Source organism: Siniperca chuatsi, linkage group LG8, assembly GCF_020085105.1.
Source record: "Siniperca chuatsi isolate FFG_IHB_CAS linkage group LG8, ASM2008510v1, whole genome shotgun sequence".
Classification (NCBI taxonomy): Eukaryota; Metazoa; Chordata; class Actinopteri; order Centrarchiformes; family Sinipercidae; genus Siniperca; species Siniperca chuatsi.
Genome location: NC_058049.1, coordinates 6,696,605 through 6,712,237, shown reverse-complemented (window position 1 = coordinate 6,712,237; position 15,633 = coordinate 6,696,605). Strand labels below are relative to the sequence as shown.

Below are 15,633 nucleotides of genomic sequence, written 5' to 3'. Positions count from 1 at the left end.
AGATTTTTATTCTAAAGAAACACTGCTGCAGCTGCTCTTTTTAGTTTTCAGCTTTCACTGAAATAAACACATTTCATTACTTTTTGAACTTAAAAAAAAATAGTTTATACGTGACATTTCCGCATTCATTGTAACCTTTCACTGTCTCTTTGTTTTCACAGAGGATGAACAGGTGTCAGCAGTCTGAGGGACAACAGTGGACATCCTTTTGCAGTGACTTGAAGTCCCCCTGCTTTTGGGGTGGGCAGGATTAAAGAGACAGATAGACAGACCAATGGACTCATCATCAGTTACGTACGTGCCTGCCTCCTCCACTTGGCTCTCCCTCCTGATTGGTGGATTCCTCTGCTCGTCTCCCTCCCCTGCCTTAAAGCATCATTGAGGGTTGAATGACCCTGCATGCAAAAAATACTGTGAAGAAGAGATGGAGAGAAGGTTAAAGACGATGACAAAATGCCTGGCACTTTGGAAAAAGACTACAGAAACCTAACTGGTGCCGGGGGGTCCACCTGGCTACATACACACAAAACCACATAGATGTTGCTGTTAGAAACGGAAGCGGTTCCTTAAGACCGACCCCCACCCAGTGACAAAACCCCAGACCCACCTGTTAACACAACAGCATCATGACGTGTTGAGCTTCATCTGCACTTTCTCATTTTCTACTTTCTAAAAAACAGAACAAATAAAAACAAGAAAACAGACTTTCATTTAAAGACAGAGAGAAACAATGGTTGACTTGACTCTTAATTTTCAACTTCCCGCCAGATTTATTTTCTTTTTTGTTATTTTCTTTGACTGATTGCACTCTGGGGGCTGAAAAGAGAAACCAAGTCAACCCATTTCTCTGCCTGGACTGAAACAACCCATCTGTTGTCGAGTGTTTGAACTCTAAACCCAGTATTATCTCATGTGAAAGCTTATGTGTTGGTTCAAATCAAAGCTACATGTAGGAGAGCCCAGTATGGAGAACCGACATGCACAGTGTACTGACATACCTACATGCACACACACACAGAGTGCATTATTTGTACCAATACATACATAAAAACACAATTCATTTTTAAAAATAGCACTTTCAGCACAATCCTAGATGTTGCCAGACATTTGGCCTGGATACCAGGGTATGAGTGAACCATATCTTACTGTCATCTCACCTCAGAGCTTGACTGGTTATATCAAAGTCTTTTCATCATCCTGTTGCTTGCTGTTACATTAAGAGTATAATGTTTTGTAACTGGCCTGTAGGTGATATCAAAAAGCACAGAGGTGATTGACCACCCACTGAAAACAGAGCGAACATGTCTGACTCCATCATGCTTGTCTCTACAATGTATCACAGGTGCACGAGGTAACTGAAGCGACCTAAATCACAAAGTGCAGCTGCGGTAGAGAAGATTTAATCCTGGAGGTTCACCCTTTTTTGCCCAAATTAAAAGCTGAAGTCAGGTATGGACGCTGACAGGAAATGTTAAAATCACACAGTAAGCGAGCACTCACTGACATTACAAAAGTTGCCTCTTGTTCCTTTATTTTGTTATGGAGGGATCACAGACCAACCAGGGTGGTAAACATCAGCATATTTCAGAAGCTGCCAGTGTGTAAATTGTGAGTGTACCTCTAACTATCTACATTTACAAATGATCTTGTACAGAGTCTTATAATAACATCAAAAATAAGAGTATCCACAAATTCAGATTTGGCTTTTTTCCAACCTGAACATATGCCACATTTTGTGAATGTCCAAAGCGCCTTACGATGCCATGATTGCATACATTTCTTTGCATGGTGGTTCCCATCACAAATCATCTTGTTTCAAGAGCAGTCTTGAATCAAGCAATAGTGGAGTGAAATGCCTTATTCAAGATACTTCCCCAGAGTATTTTAATATATTAAGACTCAGTACAAGACAAAGCTAAGCATTTTCTTTCTGTTTTGTTTTCATGTGGCTTCAGATGGCACCATCAGACTTGCTGTGGCCATTACCTTACAGTGTAGTAGATGTTTTTGTCTACACACAGAGCGACCCTGCACCCTCTCCCTCTGCTGTTGTGCTAATAGATTGATCCTCAGAAACTCTTCTCACCTGTTACAGACATCAGCTCAGTGGATGCTGTATGTATATCACTAACACCTGCATCCTGTTTTCCACCATATCTTGCCATCAATGGAAGTGACTGAAGATTTAGATTTTTGTTTTTCTTTGACTCCGGTGCAGAAGTTGACATACGAAGAAAAAAAAATTCAAGGCTGCCAATCAGAATGATGAGAAATCCAATTGTGAAAAGTAACTCTTGTTTTCTTCTATCACTGAGTCGCACTGATCACATTGATCAGTCTTGGAAACTACAGACTGAGAAACAGATGAATGAGTGCAGTGTTTTCCACTGTGTTCCATGACTACACACTAATAATTTCCTGGGTTTCTTTTGTTATTGTAATTTTTTTGTAATGGCTGCAGATAGATTGTTAATAATTTGTTTGTAATACAGTGGTGACATGCATCGTTCACTTTCATTCAACTCTGAAGATAATGTGCATATTAGTGCGCCGAGTCCTATTTCGAAAAACAAAAAGTTGCACAAAAATGTACAAGCGTAAAGATAAGTGTAGTAGGTAGAACTGCTACTCTGTTTGATGTGTGATGTCAGTGAGAAATGTACATTTAGCTGGTGATGACCTTCTTTTCTTCATTCTTTCTTGTACTACTTTGACCTGTATGTCTTTTAAAAAGACAATTGGTGGAGTATGTATCAGTTGTTTTTGTATTTTTAATACAATAATTGTAAATATTGGTTATATTTTTGTTCAAATGTACTATGTTTATGCCTCAACATCCAGTTTATATGAAGCTGGGAATCAATAAATACTGCATAAAGAATCAACACCTAGGTTTAAATGCACTTATTCATTTCCTCTGCATTTTGATGTCTTTCTTTTCCAATTTCATTTTTCCTTCAGAGGAGTTTTCCCCAGATACCGTCTAGTGTTTGCACAAGTCATGGAAGCAACTTGAAAAGTGTAACTCTCATACTTTTCTATCTGACCGCAGTGTGTCAGAATTAATAAAAAAGAGATATTGAAGTCTCCCCTTGCTTTTATTTACTTGTTTTGTATTGTCTTGTTATCCGGAACTGTGAGAATAGCGCAAGTCCAAACTCTCATTTGTTACTATTCTAATTTATTTTATTTCCCATTTGTTTCTTACATTAGCTGTTTTATCTTCTTACAATGACATTCTATATCTCCAACTCACTGTGCACCACATACCCATAATAAGAAAAAAAAATGATTACCTTAGGCTAGTGTTTTGGGATACATATATGCTATAACATATTATAGTTTCTCCTGCAAGTAAGACATTTAATTTGTGCCTCATTTTTCACTGTAATTGCTCAGATTTACTTATATTTTTAATAAATTAGAGGAAGCTTAATATACTATGAATAAAGCATAAGAGAATAATTTCCATGTATACCATTAGATTAAAAGAAAATTGTAATTCATAATGACTTTGTTACCTCTGGCAACAAATTAGGCAGACTGAGATAATAAAATGATTAAGTAGCTTTATGTTTTTGTTAGAAAACGACTGTACTTTTAGATCTTGAATCTCTTTACTACACAGCTTGTGGGTAGTTACTGAAAATTCTCTGTGCTTTCATACCACAAGAGTGCGCTGTTTTTCTGCAAATATACAACATCTGAAGTACTTCAGTGATATTCAGTTTATTTCATAGTGTGCTAGGTTCTGAAAATATGTTAATTATAATGTATACAGATTGTGTTTAATTGTCTGTAATTGGTCTAAACATACTCACAACTTGTGTTCTTTTCAAAGTGAGTAAAGTCATCGTAAACCCACTCTCTCAACAAGTAAACCAACTTCTTAATCAAAACTGTTCACATTATCATTAGTTGGTGCCATAATGCCTTCGTTTCCTGTTTATTAGTGTGGGTTCAGATGGGGAAATGTATAAGCTGTATACATGTATTTTGACATTCTGACTGTAGCTTTGTTATGGTGGTAGACACCATATCACAGCTTGACACTCCCACTCCTCATGAATAATGCAAGCTAGATGGTCCCGGTTCCCTCTATCACAGAGCCGAGGGCCCCAATTTGTCACACTCTCCAAAAAATGATACACAGTCCTACCATTAGAGATGAAGAAATGCCAGCACGCACACACTCATACACACAAACTTTCAGCCTGGTAAATAAAGGTAGAAAATATCTGTTTCACTGTCTTGCTCCATTTCTGTTTCCATTGTCAGTCTGTCACATACACAGAGAGAGAAACACAGGAGGATTTGGTAGTGTTTTTGGATAGAAGATGCAGGAACTTTCTGCCAGTATTAGGTATTTTTGTAAATTTGCCAAAACAACTACAGGGATGCTGATGTTGCTCCTAGCATTTTATTTATTCATTAGTTTGTATATATTTAAAGGGGAAGAGAGAAAACCTCTGGAGCAGCATTTAGCTCATGGGACTGTAAACGTTTGCAAAATTTGTTTGATTTGGTTAGCCGTTTTACCAAAGCTCCCATTTTTTGCAGATTCATGTGTTATCTCTTGTGTTATAGACCCACTAGAACAAAATGAACAGGTGTTGCTAAAGTGTGTCTTTTCTCCCTCTAGGAATAGACAAAAAGACACACTTTAGCAACACCTGTTCATTTTCTTCTCTAACACAAGAGATAACACATGAATCTGCAAAAAATGGGAGCTTTGGACAGTTAAAGGAAATCAAAATCAGTATTACTGCAGTCTTTGTCCAACATACTTTCATACATCAGGAAACCACTGACTTATTTTAGGTTTCTTCCGTTCAGTCAGAAAATTGGGACTTAATTATGGGCTGCATAGCGTTGATTTCTCATTATTCACAAGGTGTGGCATCGCAGCAAGAAAAACGACAATCACCGCAAGAAAAAAGTGACATTAAAATAGCTCTATTTTTTTTTCTAATTTCCCCTCAAAACAAATGGAGGTTCAGCCCTAACGCTGACAAATCATGTTTTCATTGTGATAAAGTATCTGAAGAAAAAATATTCTCACTGCAGTCGCCTGCATTAGAAAGATAACTGTGACTGACACGAGGATGGATGTGGAACCAAAACAACAAAAAATTACCCCAAAGCACCGCTGCTGCATGAAATTAGGGAGGAAAGACTGCTGTAATCTGTGTCCGACAGTAAAACCACCCCCTGACTACAGTTAGAGGCGATGTGTTTACAACTCAGTTGGCTCTGTAACTGTGCTGAGCCCTCAAAGGCACCAGGGGGCACTCTTCACTATGAAATGCCGCCAGATGGACCTGTCCACTCTGTCCCTGGGCAATGGGCCTTATCAAGGGGTAACAGGCAGCCAATGGTCCTCAGTAGATAGCCGGCTGGTTATGTGTGTGAAGCCCGGGCCCAGAGTTGTCGACCGTGTTCAATCGAGGCAGCCGTGGGTCATATTATGGGACTGTCTGGATTCCTTTCATGGTAAATTGGATGAAGGCAGCAGCACTAGAGCTGAGGGGAGTGGAGATGTCACAGCGTTCACCGGCCTGTGTCTGGACTCCATGGGTCTACACAGGCCTGAGAAGACAATTCAGTTAAAAGCTGTCAGAGACAAAGAATTGAGAAAAAGAAAGATTAATAAAAGCTGTATGCTCCTCTGCCCAGGTACTTTCCTGCACAATTTGCTGTGGTAAAATCTAGTGAAGGCTGGGAACAGAGAGGGGGATGGAGGGCAGATTTCACTTCATTTTGTTTTGATTGAGAAAAATGTTCCACATTCATCATGGTTCATAAAGCGACTGCTGTTTCACTCCCAAACACTCTTTTAGAGAGCTTGTAATGGAATATCAGCATGAAGTTCTTTAATTACTGTAGGTGCTCAGCCTGGATTATTACATTTTATGATTTTCTCAGATATTTTATGTCTAATTGGAAACAATCTTTATTACACCATAGCTATCTGTGAAATATGTCTGATGCCAATACAAAGTAATACCATGAGACATTCCTCTATTGGATAAAAGCCCATTTTTTTGTTATACAATAGAGATTCATTCCTCTGTCCTCTCAGCTTTTCAAACTAGACTCCCACCCTCCAATAACACATTTTCAAGAGGCAATCGACACTGTAAAAACCCAACATTTTGAGCTACATCAATAAATTTTATAACACTAAAAAAATCGATACCACAAACACCTAGGCCTACAGTATTTTTAGATAAGCAGCCCCAAAGTATTCGGATCTGTTATTATCTTGCATCGACCGTTTGGTTATTTGTGACAGAGGAAACTGTTTTCTTCTGTTCTGCTCTTGGTGCTGCTGTTACCTCAACTCTGCTGCTCCGGCTCTCGAGTCCCCACTGTGGTAGATTAGCAGATAGTGAGGTCTGCCTCTGACAGAGCACCTGCAAATGTGCAGAGATAAGAAGAGGGAGACACCTTAGAAACAGGGAACAAAACCAGTTGCGCACACTGTAGCAGCTACATCACTCTCATGACTCTGTCTCAGTTTTCTGCAATGTTCTGTCTCTCTTTTTCTGCCTCTATAATATATGATAATGTCAGTGATGCAATCCAGATGCGTTATCTATCTATCCATCCATCCTTCAGCAGAAGCCCTCCCACTGCTCCCAGTGTCTCACACACACTAGTCCCATGAATAAATCTGTGCCTTCGTGCTCCCTGTTGCCTCTGAGAAGTGACTTGCTGGAACCTGTCGCCTCATGCAGTAATGACTCTCTTGTCATTCATGGTAGTCGCAGAAGAAATCACGGAGCGGTAAACCATCCTCTCAGCATCTGCTGGGGAGTAGAATAAAGATCTGGAAATATTATGGAGAAACATCAGAGCCAAGCATTAAATATTCACATATACAGTATACCACGGTTTTAGAATTAAAAATGAATTTAAAGTAATAGTAAACGTTTTTGGAAATACACTTATTCACTTTAATGCTGAGAGTTAGATGAGAAGATTAATACCACTCTCATAATTGTATGGTAAATATGAAGCTGCTGCCAAGAGATGGTTAGCTTGGGTAAGCATTTGAGACTGGAGACAGGAAAACAGCTAGCCTGGCTCAGTCAAGAAATCAGAATCAGAATCAGAGGGAATCAATAAAGTATATGCATCCAAGTATATACATACGTCCAAGTATATACTTAACCCACTGTAAAAACCACAACTTGATGTTTTTACACTTCGGTTTTTGCACAGCTAGCAACCTGTTAGCTTAGCTAAGCACAAAGACTGGAAACAGGAGGAAACAGCTAACTGGCTCTATCCAAAGGCTCTATCCAAAATTCAAAATCTCCTACCAGAAACCTCTAAACCTCACTAACTAACACATTATATCTCATTTGTTTATGTACCACACTATTTCTTGGCTGAGCCTGGCTAGCTGTTTCCCTGTTTCCAGTCTTTGTGCTAAGCTAGGCTAACCGACTGCTGGTGGTAGCTTTGTATTTATTGTACAGACATGAGAGTGGTATCAATCTTGTTATCTAACAAAAAATAAGAAGCAAAGCAGCAAAAAGCAAATAAGCATATTTGGCAAAATTAGAACTATTGCTCTAATGACTATTTTTAGATTGTAAAAAAAAAATTTGCCTTATTGAGAAACACTTACAGATTAGATTTGAGAATATCTTTTGAAGGTAGAAGCATAAATTAATTCATTTTTCAGTCACATTACAATATGCAGTTCTAAACAATTATTCTCTACTATGTTCAGTCATATATTTGTGTACTATACAGTCACTAAAAACACAAAAGCTTGACATTCAGTAAAAAAATTAAAAGCTGGAAACATATTTTTTGTAATGGAAATGTGTAGGAAGCATGAAACTCAATAAGCGACTCATTCCCTTGTGTGTTTTCACATGCTGTGTTCTGCTCCTTTTCTTCGACCCTGAAAGATCCCATTTGATCGCTATCCAAGCTGTAAATATAGCTGAGAGCCATGCTTTGAGATGCTTTGAATTCAAATGGTTCTTTAAAGGGGACAACCACCCATGGATTCACTTACAAACCTGACTCACAATAACCTAGTTGGCATGCAGAGGGAAGAGGCTTGCTCTCCATTTCAATGGCCTGCATTGGTTGAGTGTGATAGCGTGTGATTAAAAGGTCTTAACCTACTGAGGGGTGATATTTTAAAATGCAAAAAAATGGTTTAAGGAGTCTATTATAAAGTAATGAGCCATAATTTACTACTCGGCACAGTCTACTGAGTCATGTGAATTTTCTATACATTTTAGCCTTATTTAAAATATATGGATATTACAGTGTTACCCAGGGATCATTGTTGAAAATGTCAAAAGTAAAACTGTTAATGTCCTAATATCCAATTTCTCCATGGGGATCATTAAAGTTCCATTAATCTTCTCCTAGAAGGTTACTGCAGTGTAAGCAAAGACTTTTAATTCATTAATAACTTCAGTGATAATCCATAGTGACATTTACATCAGCCACCCATTTTAAAGGAGGGATATGGAAAGCAAAATTTGCCAGGTTTTGGATTTTGCTGTCTGATATTTTACTGAAGTGTGTGAACACATGAAACTACTATTGTCCACAGTTTTTTATGTGATGAACTAGCCATTTCACCATGGTGTGGTGTTAGACTGGGAACAAATAATGGTAATCAGAGTCCATTCATTTCAATCAATCAATATGGTGCTATCGTTGGCTGAGCAGCCACTGTGGTGGAACCAGCAATACCATCAACCAATCTGGAGTGGAGGGTCATAAATAATGGTATCATTATTAAGGTAATGACCTTTGAACAGCCTGATTCAGTACAGGTGGATATGAAGCACTAGAAACTAAATTACTTGGTGGAGATCAAAGAGTCTGATAAAAAAAAGAAGTAACACTGAACTTGCCAATCTCAAATCCATTAATGCTTGGTTCCTGTTCAACATTTCCCCAGAAATCTCTCACATAAGAGACCCGAAATATTTAGTTCTAACCTGTTATTTTCCAATAATACTGGGAGCAGTTCTTCTGGACTTACTATGGGCGTAGGTGCACAGCCATGCAGTGAACTAGGTCCAACACTCTTTCAAAAAAAGTTGAAATGCAGTTGGGCTTTGAAGTTTTTACTAATTAGCTAACGGATAATACGTTGTCACTGTTAGCATTTACCCGTCCAAGAAAGTCCAGCACATTAACTTCCTATAAAGACCACAGCATGTCCTTTTCACACTTTTTACACGTCAAATTAGGTGCTGGTAGATGGATTTTTTTACATTTGGACAAGCCAGGCTAGCAATTTCTCCCTTCTCAGTCTTTATGCTAAGCTAAGCTATCCGGCTTCTGGCTCCAGCTTCATATTGAACGTACATGAGAGTGACATGAGAGTGGTATCAATCTTCTCATCATTAAATTAAAAAATCAATTCATTTATAATCAATTTCAGTCAATTTCTCTCTGTGCCCGATTGTTGGCAGCATCCCAATTAGATGACATAACATATGAAATCCAGTATTCAGTGTTCCTCCTCCAGGCTAAGATACTGTATTATCCAGCTGCTGTGACAGTCATCAAAACAATGAGCTGACATTCACCTCCCTTCTGAACCACTAATTGGCTATTAGGCCTAATAGGGTTTGAAGGGCCACAGACACATCCCTCACACATCACGTCCGACCTCTGAAAGGTCGGCTCACCTCCACACTGTCTTGCTGCTCTGGAAAGTGGCCCACATATGGGGGGGTCACTCACATTGGTCATTATATGGAACACAAGTAATCTGAGGATAAGCGGGGAAACCTGTCAAACCTCTGGTGTGTTTATGTTTCTCTGTTGCTTTGTGGTTATACTGTATGTTTGATTGATTATTCGCTTGACAGAAAATGATAATCAATTAATTATTTAAGTTGTTTGTCAAGCAAAAATGGCAGGCATTTCCTGGCTGCAGCATCTCAAATGTGAGGATTTGCTGCTTTTCTCTGTTTTATATCACTGTACACGGAATGGCTTTGGGTTTTTGACTGTTGGTTGGACAATACAAGTAATCTGAAGCTTCACTTCGGGCTCTTGAAAATTGTGATGACCATTTTTTTCCCAATTTTTAAAGATTAAACGAATAATTGATTAAACTAAAAAAATAACAATCAATAATAAAAATTATCTTTAGTTGCAGTCCTAACAGTATAAAACATTATATCACTGACTTTGACATATTTTCTAGTGATGTAATTATAATTTTGACTATGAACGTGATGAATCACAACAACAAAAACACCAATTAACAAACTGAATTATTACATGACTCCAAATAGTAATAATTTGTATTAATGCAATTATTCAGCAACCTATTACAATAATGAATTCACTGTAGAGGGTTGTTACATTATTGTTCAAGTATTATTATTACATTCTAGGTCAATTGTTTCAATATATAACACTATAGGCATTTATGAAAGGTTGTAGATGGTATGTGGTCACACAATCACAATCACATTTATTTCTAAAGCACTTGAAACAAACATGTTTTCACTGAGCGCTTCACAGAACACAAAGGTTACAAATATAGATCAAAAACAAGAGAAAAGCAAGCACGGGCTAGATGATGATGGAGGTACAGTACAGTAGTTTTTCATGGTCGGATTCATTGAAAGCCCAGATCTAAAATGCAGGACCTGCTGCACACGAGCACATAGTTCAGGATGAACAAAAGGTAAACTCACAGGTCAGAACATCAGAAGGTTCTTTCATGTCCGTTAGTGCTTAGAAAGAGAGTCTGGTACACACCGAGGGACATTACTGAGGCCTGGCTGTCACTGCTTCTTAGTACAACCGACCATATTAATCTGGGGCTCTTTTTGCACAACATAAAGCTGGCATTAGTTCTGCTACTATTTCTGTTTCTCTCTATGGACACCAAAAGCCATTGCAGCCAGGTTTAATTACAGGCCTATTATCTGAGTGGTCCTTTGAGGTGGAAAGTAGTGGGCTGGAGACAAATAGATGTACCAGCTAATGAGTAAAATTATGAATCACTTCACATAAAATATATTCAACCCATAGGTTTGGTAATTGAAACATGTATGACCCACTTTTAAAGATATCTCTGCCTAATATTTCGGTGATGTGGTAGTAACCTTTTTTTTTCTAGAAAATGACCTACAGCTGAAATATATAAATTAACAAGTAAAAGTGCTGTTATACCTCTGTTTCATTCATTTGCTTCCACTTTCGCTTTAAAACATGCACTTAGTACAGCTGATCAACTTTGTGTCAATGACCGAACAGAACAAGTCTAGGTTAAGCTTGATTTCTGTAAAGCTGATTTAATCTCTAATGTTATTTAAAAGGCTTTCATAATCAATATTCAACATGTAATCATGTAGGGGTGAGGTGGAGCTGAAACTGCCTCCGAACCTCATTATGCACCAATTTTATACTTCAAAAGCTTCTCGTACAGATGGTCAATAATTCATCATTAACAGCGAGCGGTGACGGGGCACATCTGAATTTCATACACTTATCAAATTTATATAATGCACATAAATTTAAAAAAGTGCCGACTCATTGCACAATAGACAGAGTAAAAGTTTGCTTAAAAGGTCAGAGGGCTGCAGCTGGTTTGGTATGCACAGTGAGTTGAATGTTGAAAGAATATTTTGGAGCAATATACCTGTAGAGTAGTAGTATGTATACTGTAGTCTACTGAACATCTTACACTGCCCCCCTGGGAATCAATATAACAAGCATGTTCGTCTACCATAATCAGATTTTGTTCCTGCATTTTTGAGACAAATGGATATGTGGATATTAGGTTAAGAATACCATTCTACATCACATACACTTTCTTTAATTTCACTGACATACTCAATCTTCTCTTTGCAGCATGTACCAGCCACTGTTGTGTACGGTGGTGTGCTGGGGAGGCAGGGCCACAGCGGGGGAGGCAGGCAGGATAAACAAACTGGCGTAAGAAAGCTCTGGACAGCCTGGAGGCAGCAGCAGAGGGGAGGATGAGGACTAAACTGAACTCCATCTTAAGCAACATCTCCCACCCCCTCTGTGGTGGGCTGAAAGCTACAGACCATCGCCAGCCTCTGCTTCATCTGCATCACAGGGTGCAGGGCAGACTGCTGTAACTGGTCTTGTGTAATAACAAACAAACTCTTACTGTTTAGTTGTTCCTATCCAACAGGCCCCATGCAGCCTCTACATATAAGCAAGGAGCTAAATCAACTGATCAGTCAATTAGTCGATCGATAGGAAATTAATCAACAAAAATGTTAGTAACTGATTCGTTATTTTAAAGAAACAGTTCAACATTTAGATGTCAGATGAAAAGATTGATTGATAAATATGAACTACAGCCAGCAGCTGGTTAGCTTAGCTTAGCCCAAAGACTGCAAACAGGGGGAAAACAGCTAGTTTCTACAAATCTGCCTACCAGCACCTCTAAAGCTCACTTACTAACATGTAAATCACATTTGTTTGATCTGTACAAAAACCTAAGTGTAAAAAGGACAGGTTTTGGTTTTATGGGGGTTTATGTGTGGGACTATTTGCTGAAATCTCCACTCCTGGCCAGTGATGACAATGTGTCACACTGAGTCCTGGGAATTTGTGACTGAATAAATAATCTAAAAAAAAAATAAGATTTTAACAGATTACAACAATCAGCTAATAATTAGCCATGATACCTGCATGGTCTTTGCAAAATACTGTAGCCTATGTAAAATGGGTATTTTTGCATTTGTGTGCTTCGGAGTTGTCCATAAGTCCACTGAAGGGTTTCATGCCAAAACTGCTTGAATTTTGGAAAAAGGGGAAAAGCCTAGAGCCCAGACAGTAGTCCCATGTGTGACTTCAGCACCATGAAGTGCTATATGGTCGAACAGCGATCGCAAAACTTAAACCTAAAAAAGGTATTTTCATTATTTTACATTTGTCTACAGTCTGCTGGAAATGATAAAATGTTTGCAATACAAGCATGAATCCAATTTCACATATTGAAAATTTCATCCAAAACCGGGTTACTTTAGTTTAGGCTCTCTGTCCCTGTCTGTTTACTGTATATGTTGGCCCACCTCACTGGAGGTTTGCTCAGTTTTAGCCTAATTAGCTGCACCTGTGACCTCTCAGCATCTGACCGCCGCCTGCTCACCTCCATCAAGACTCCACCTTGAATACCTGTATATACGTTTTATCAGAAGTCTCTCCCGAAGTAATGGTATTTATTTATACATTTATTATGCTATATTTTAAATTCATAAATATAGAAATAAGAACTCTCCGACCTTAACTTAATGCCTAAATGGAGCAAAGCTTGGACTGCAAACTAGCTAGTTTAGTTCAGCAAACAAACCCAGGCCAACTCATAAGAAAATAGCTGGAACAAATATCTAAAGCGCTATTTACATTTACAGTAAAACGGTTTAGTTAAACTGCCCTGCTTGCATGCTAACACTGCTGTCAACGTTACTGCTTGTGTAGCATTTCATTAGCTAACGTTAAATTTAAGATACCTGGCTACAGTCAAATCACGTCACCCCAGGATGGCTTGTGGAGGAACTAATCCGTGTTTAAACTGCACTCCCTCCCTCGGATTATGGCTGTTTGACTGCTGAAGTTCCACCTGGAAGTTGGCGTTTCCTGTCCTGCTGTCTGCCTGCACATTTGGACCATGGCTCTTCTCTCCATGAGACACCAGGGACCACTGCTTCACTTCAACAAGCTAAGTAATGGCTGCTTTTGCTAATTATTTTCGGTTGATGACCTTCATTTGAGTGTGTTTGCTGTTATGTAGCTGCTGAAAACTGCTGGCTTTTTCATTGCTTTTCAGATCTGCTTTTTGTCAATATATTCTAGCTGTTAATTTATGTTTGGATGCTGCTGCTTTTTTGCTATTTGTGCATGTTTGCATTGGTAATAATTATGAATGAGCCTACTTTGTTGTGGCTAAGCTCATTGTTAATTGGTGGTTGTTTGGCAGGTGCATTATGATGCTTCCATGCTGTTTGTTTACATAGTGGAAATATAAATACTCATGAGTGTTATGGACACAATTGACTTTGCATATTTCCCCCTAGGGTGTCATCACCATTGTTTTGAGGGGTTGGTTCAGTGCAAGCTTGGGTCTCTTGCAGAGGCTAATATTGTACTGTATATTGGCTTTCAGGATATAAACACGACTGTTGTCACGCACACAGAACATTCATATATTTATTTCCATGTAATACTGGCTTCCTGGAAATCCCGAAATACCATCTGTCACACATAGCATATGTAGTCATGTGCACATTTTCACCACACAGTTCATATTCATCTTAATATTACAGGGAAAAAATCAACTCAAAGCAATGTGACACCTTGCTTTACTATTCTGCATATCATAATTACATCTAAAATATTGACCTGCTGTTGGTTTCCTACTGTTGTTACATTAAACCACACTGTTCATGTTACATAACATTTCAAACCATGACTTTTAAAATGCATCAGTTATTAATTATCTGATACATATCAGGAGGATTGCTGGGTTTAGATTGGTCCATCTTGATTCACTAGATAATATATTCCTAGCAATGTGCAGATGCTTCATTGGGGAATGATCACATGGTAGTTGGTGTCCAGTGTCTAAGTAGTAGATTCCACATAATAGCTGTCATCAGGCTCTGTAATATAATATCTAATATGATTTTAAATGAAAATTATTTTTGGCACTAGTCTATGCTGGCAGGAAGTGATGAAGTCAGTGCCTGAATCAACTCTGGACATATTCTGTATTTATATAAATACATCTGTGTGTAAAAATAAATAAATAAATTTCAGAGCAAATTTCTATACTGCTGGGAAGTATAATCTAAAGCAGTGTTTCAGATTTTATGAATTTATGTTATATGGCTTGTATGTAAAATACAATCTCTGTTTAAAAAAAAAAAAACAGCGATAAAAAGTTCTAATGACGTAAGGGATAAGGAAAACAAGCATATAGTATCTTTTTAACCTAGCTTTACTTTTAGTGGGCAGTCAATAATGCACATAATCAAAACAACAGACACAGTTCTATATGTCGGTGAAGAAGAACTCTTGGTGTGAATGAATATAGCTTTCTTTATCTCATTTGTTATATATATTTTATGTATACTTTTCTGTTGCTTTACACTGACTGTAATATATTTTAATCATTTATTCAGTAGGTTTCACTACTAATACTACTGCTTTAGCATGCCCTGTGATGTACATACATTTGAATATATATTTTTTTGCTCATGATAGTTAATACAGAAATTGTAGGCTGAGTATATTTCAATGCCTATCTGCTCTGTGCTTCTTCTTTATTCAATGCTTTGTTGCTGTTTCCTTTGTTTACTGCTTCAATGGCCCAGGAGGAATCAACGTAGTTGTATCTAATGAACAGACCATTATCACACATTAGCTGTTAAAGAAAATTAGATTTTGACAGATTTTGTCTGTGAGAAGCATAGCACATTTTCACACAAGTACCGGCGGTACAGAGACTGGGAACATGGGAAGATGGCTGTGATTGCATGGTTAGTGACGATCATGGTTGTGGTTACTGTTAGGGTTGGGGTTAGTGCTCCTAAAAAGCTGTTTACTCTCACATGCCTCAGACACCAGAGTCACGTGTAG

The 15,633-nt window shown here is 38.2% G+C and overlaps 1 protein-coding gene and 2 long non-coding RNA genes across 24 annotated transcripts in view; 2 read left to right on the top strand and 1 right to left on the bottom strand.

Moving 5' to 3' along the window:
* Positions 1-3,084, top strand: part of rapgef2b (Rap guanine nucleotide exchange factor 2b) — a 112,630-nt gene extending 109,546 nt beyond the window's left edge. For all 15 annotated transcript variants that reach the window (XM_044206141.1, XM_044206135.1, XM_044206140.1 and 12 more), the window contains one exon: positions 162-3,084. Coding sequence is in view for 1 of the 15 variants with exons in the window: in XM_044206139.1 (XP_044062074.1) it covers positions 162-187 (26 nt within the window). In the remaining 14 variants the exon portion in view is untranslated. The remainder of the gene's footprint in view (positions 1-161) is intronic.
* On the bottom strand, positions 2,330-13,717 carry LOC122880733. Of its 4 annotated transcripts, none has more exons than XR_006379024.1 (4): positions 13,506-13,717; positions 6,654-6,832; positions 6,339-6,416; positions 2,330-5,589 (listed from the first exon to the last, which is right to left on the bottom strand). It is a non-coding gene; the product is annotated as an uncharacterized LOC122880733 (long non-coding RNA). The 4 variants fall into 4 exon arrangements; XR_006379027.1 differs by having other exon boundaries at positions 2,330-5,613; positions 6,658-6,832; XR_006379026.1 differs by having other exon boundaries at positions 6,658-6,832.
* Positions 13,083-15,633, top strand: part of LOC122880732 — a 157,229-nt gene continuing 154,678 nt past the window's right edge. For all 5 annotated transcript variants that reach the window (XR_006379021.1, XR_006379019.1, XR_006379020.1 and 2 more), the window contains exons 1-2: positions 13,083-13,210; positions 13,610-13,718. This is a non-coding gene — a long non-coding RNA (uncharacterized LOC122880732). The remainder of the gene's footprint in view (positions 13,211-13,609; positions 13,719-15,633) is intronic.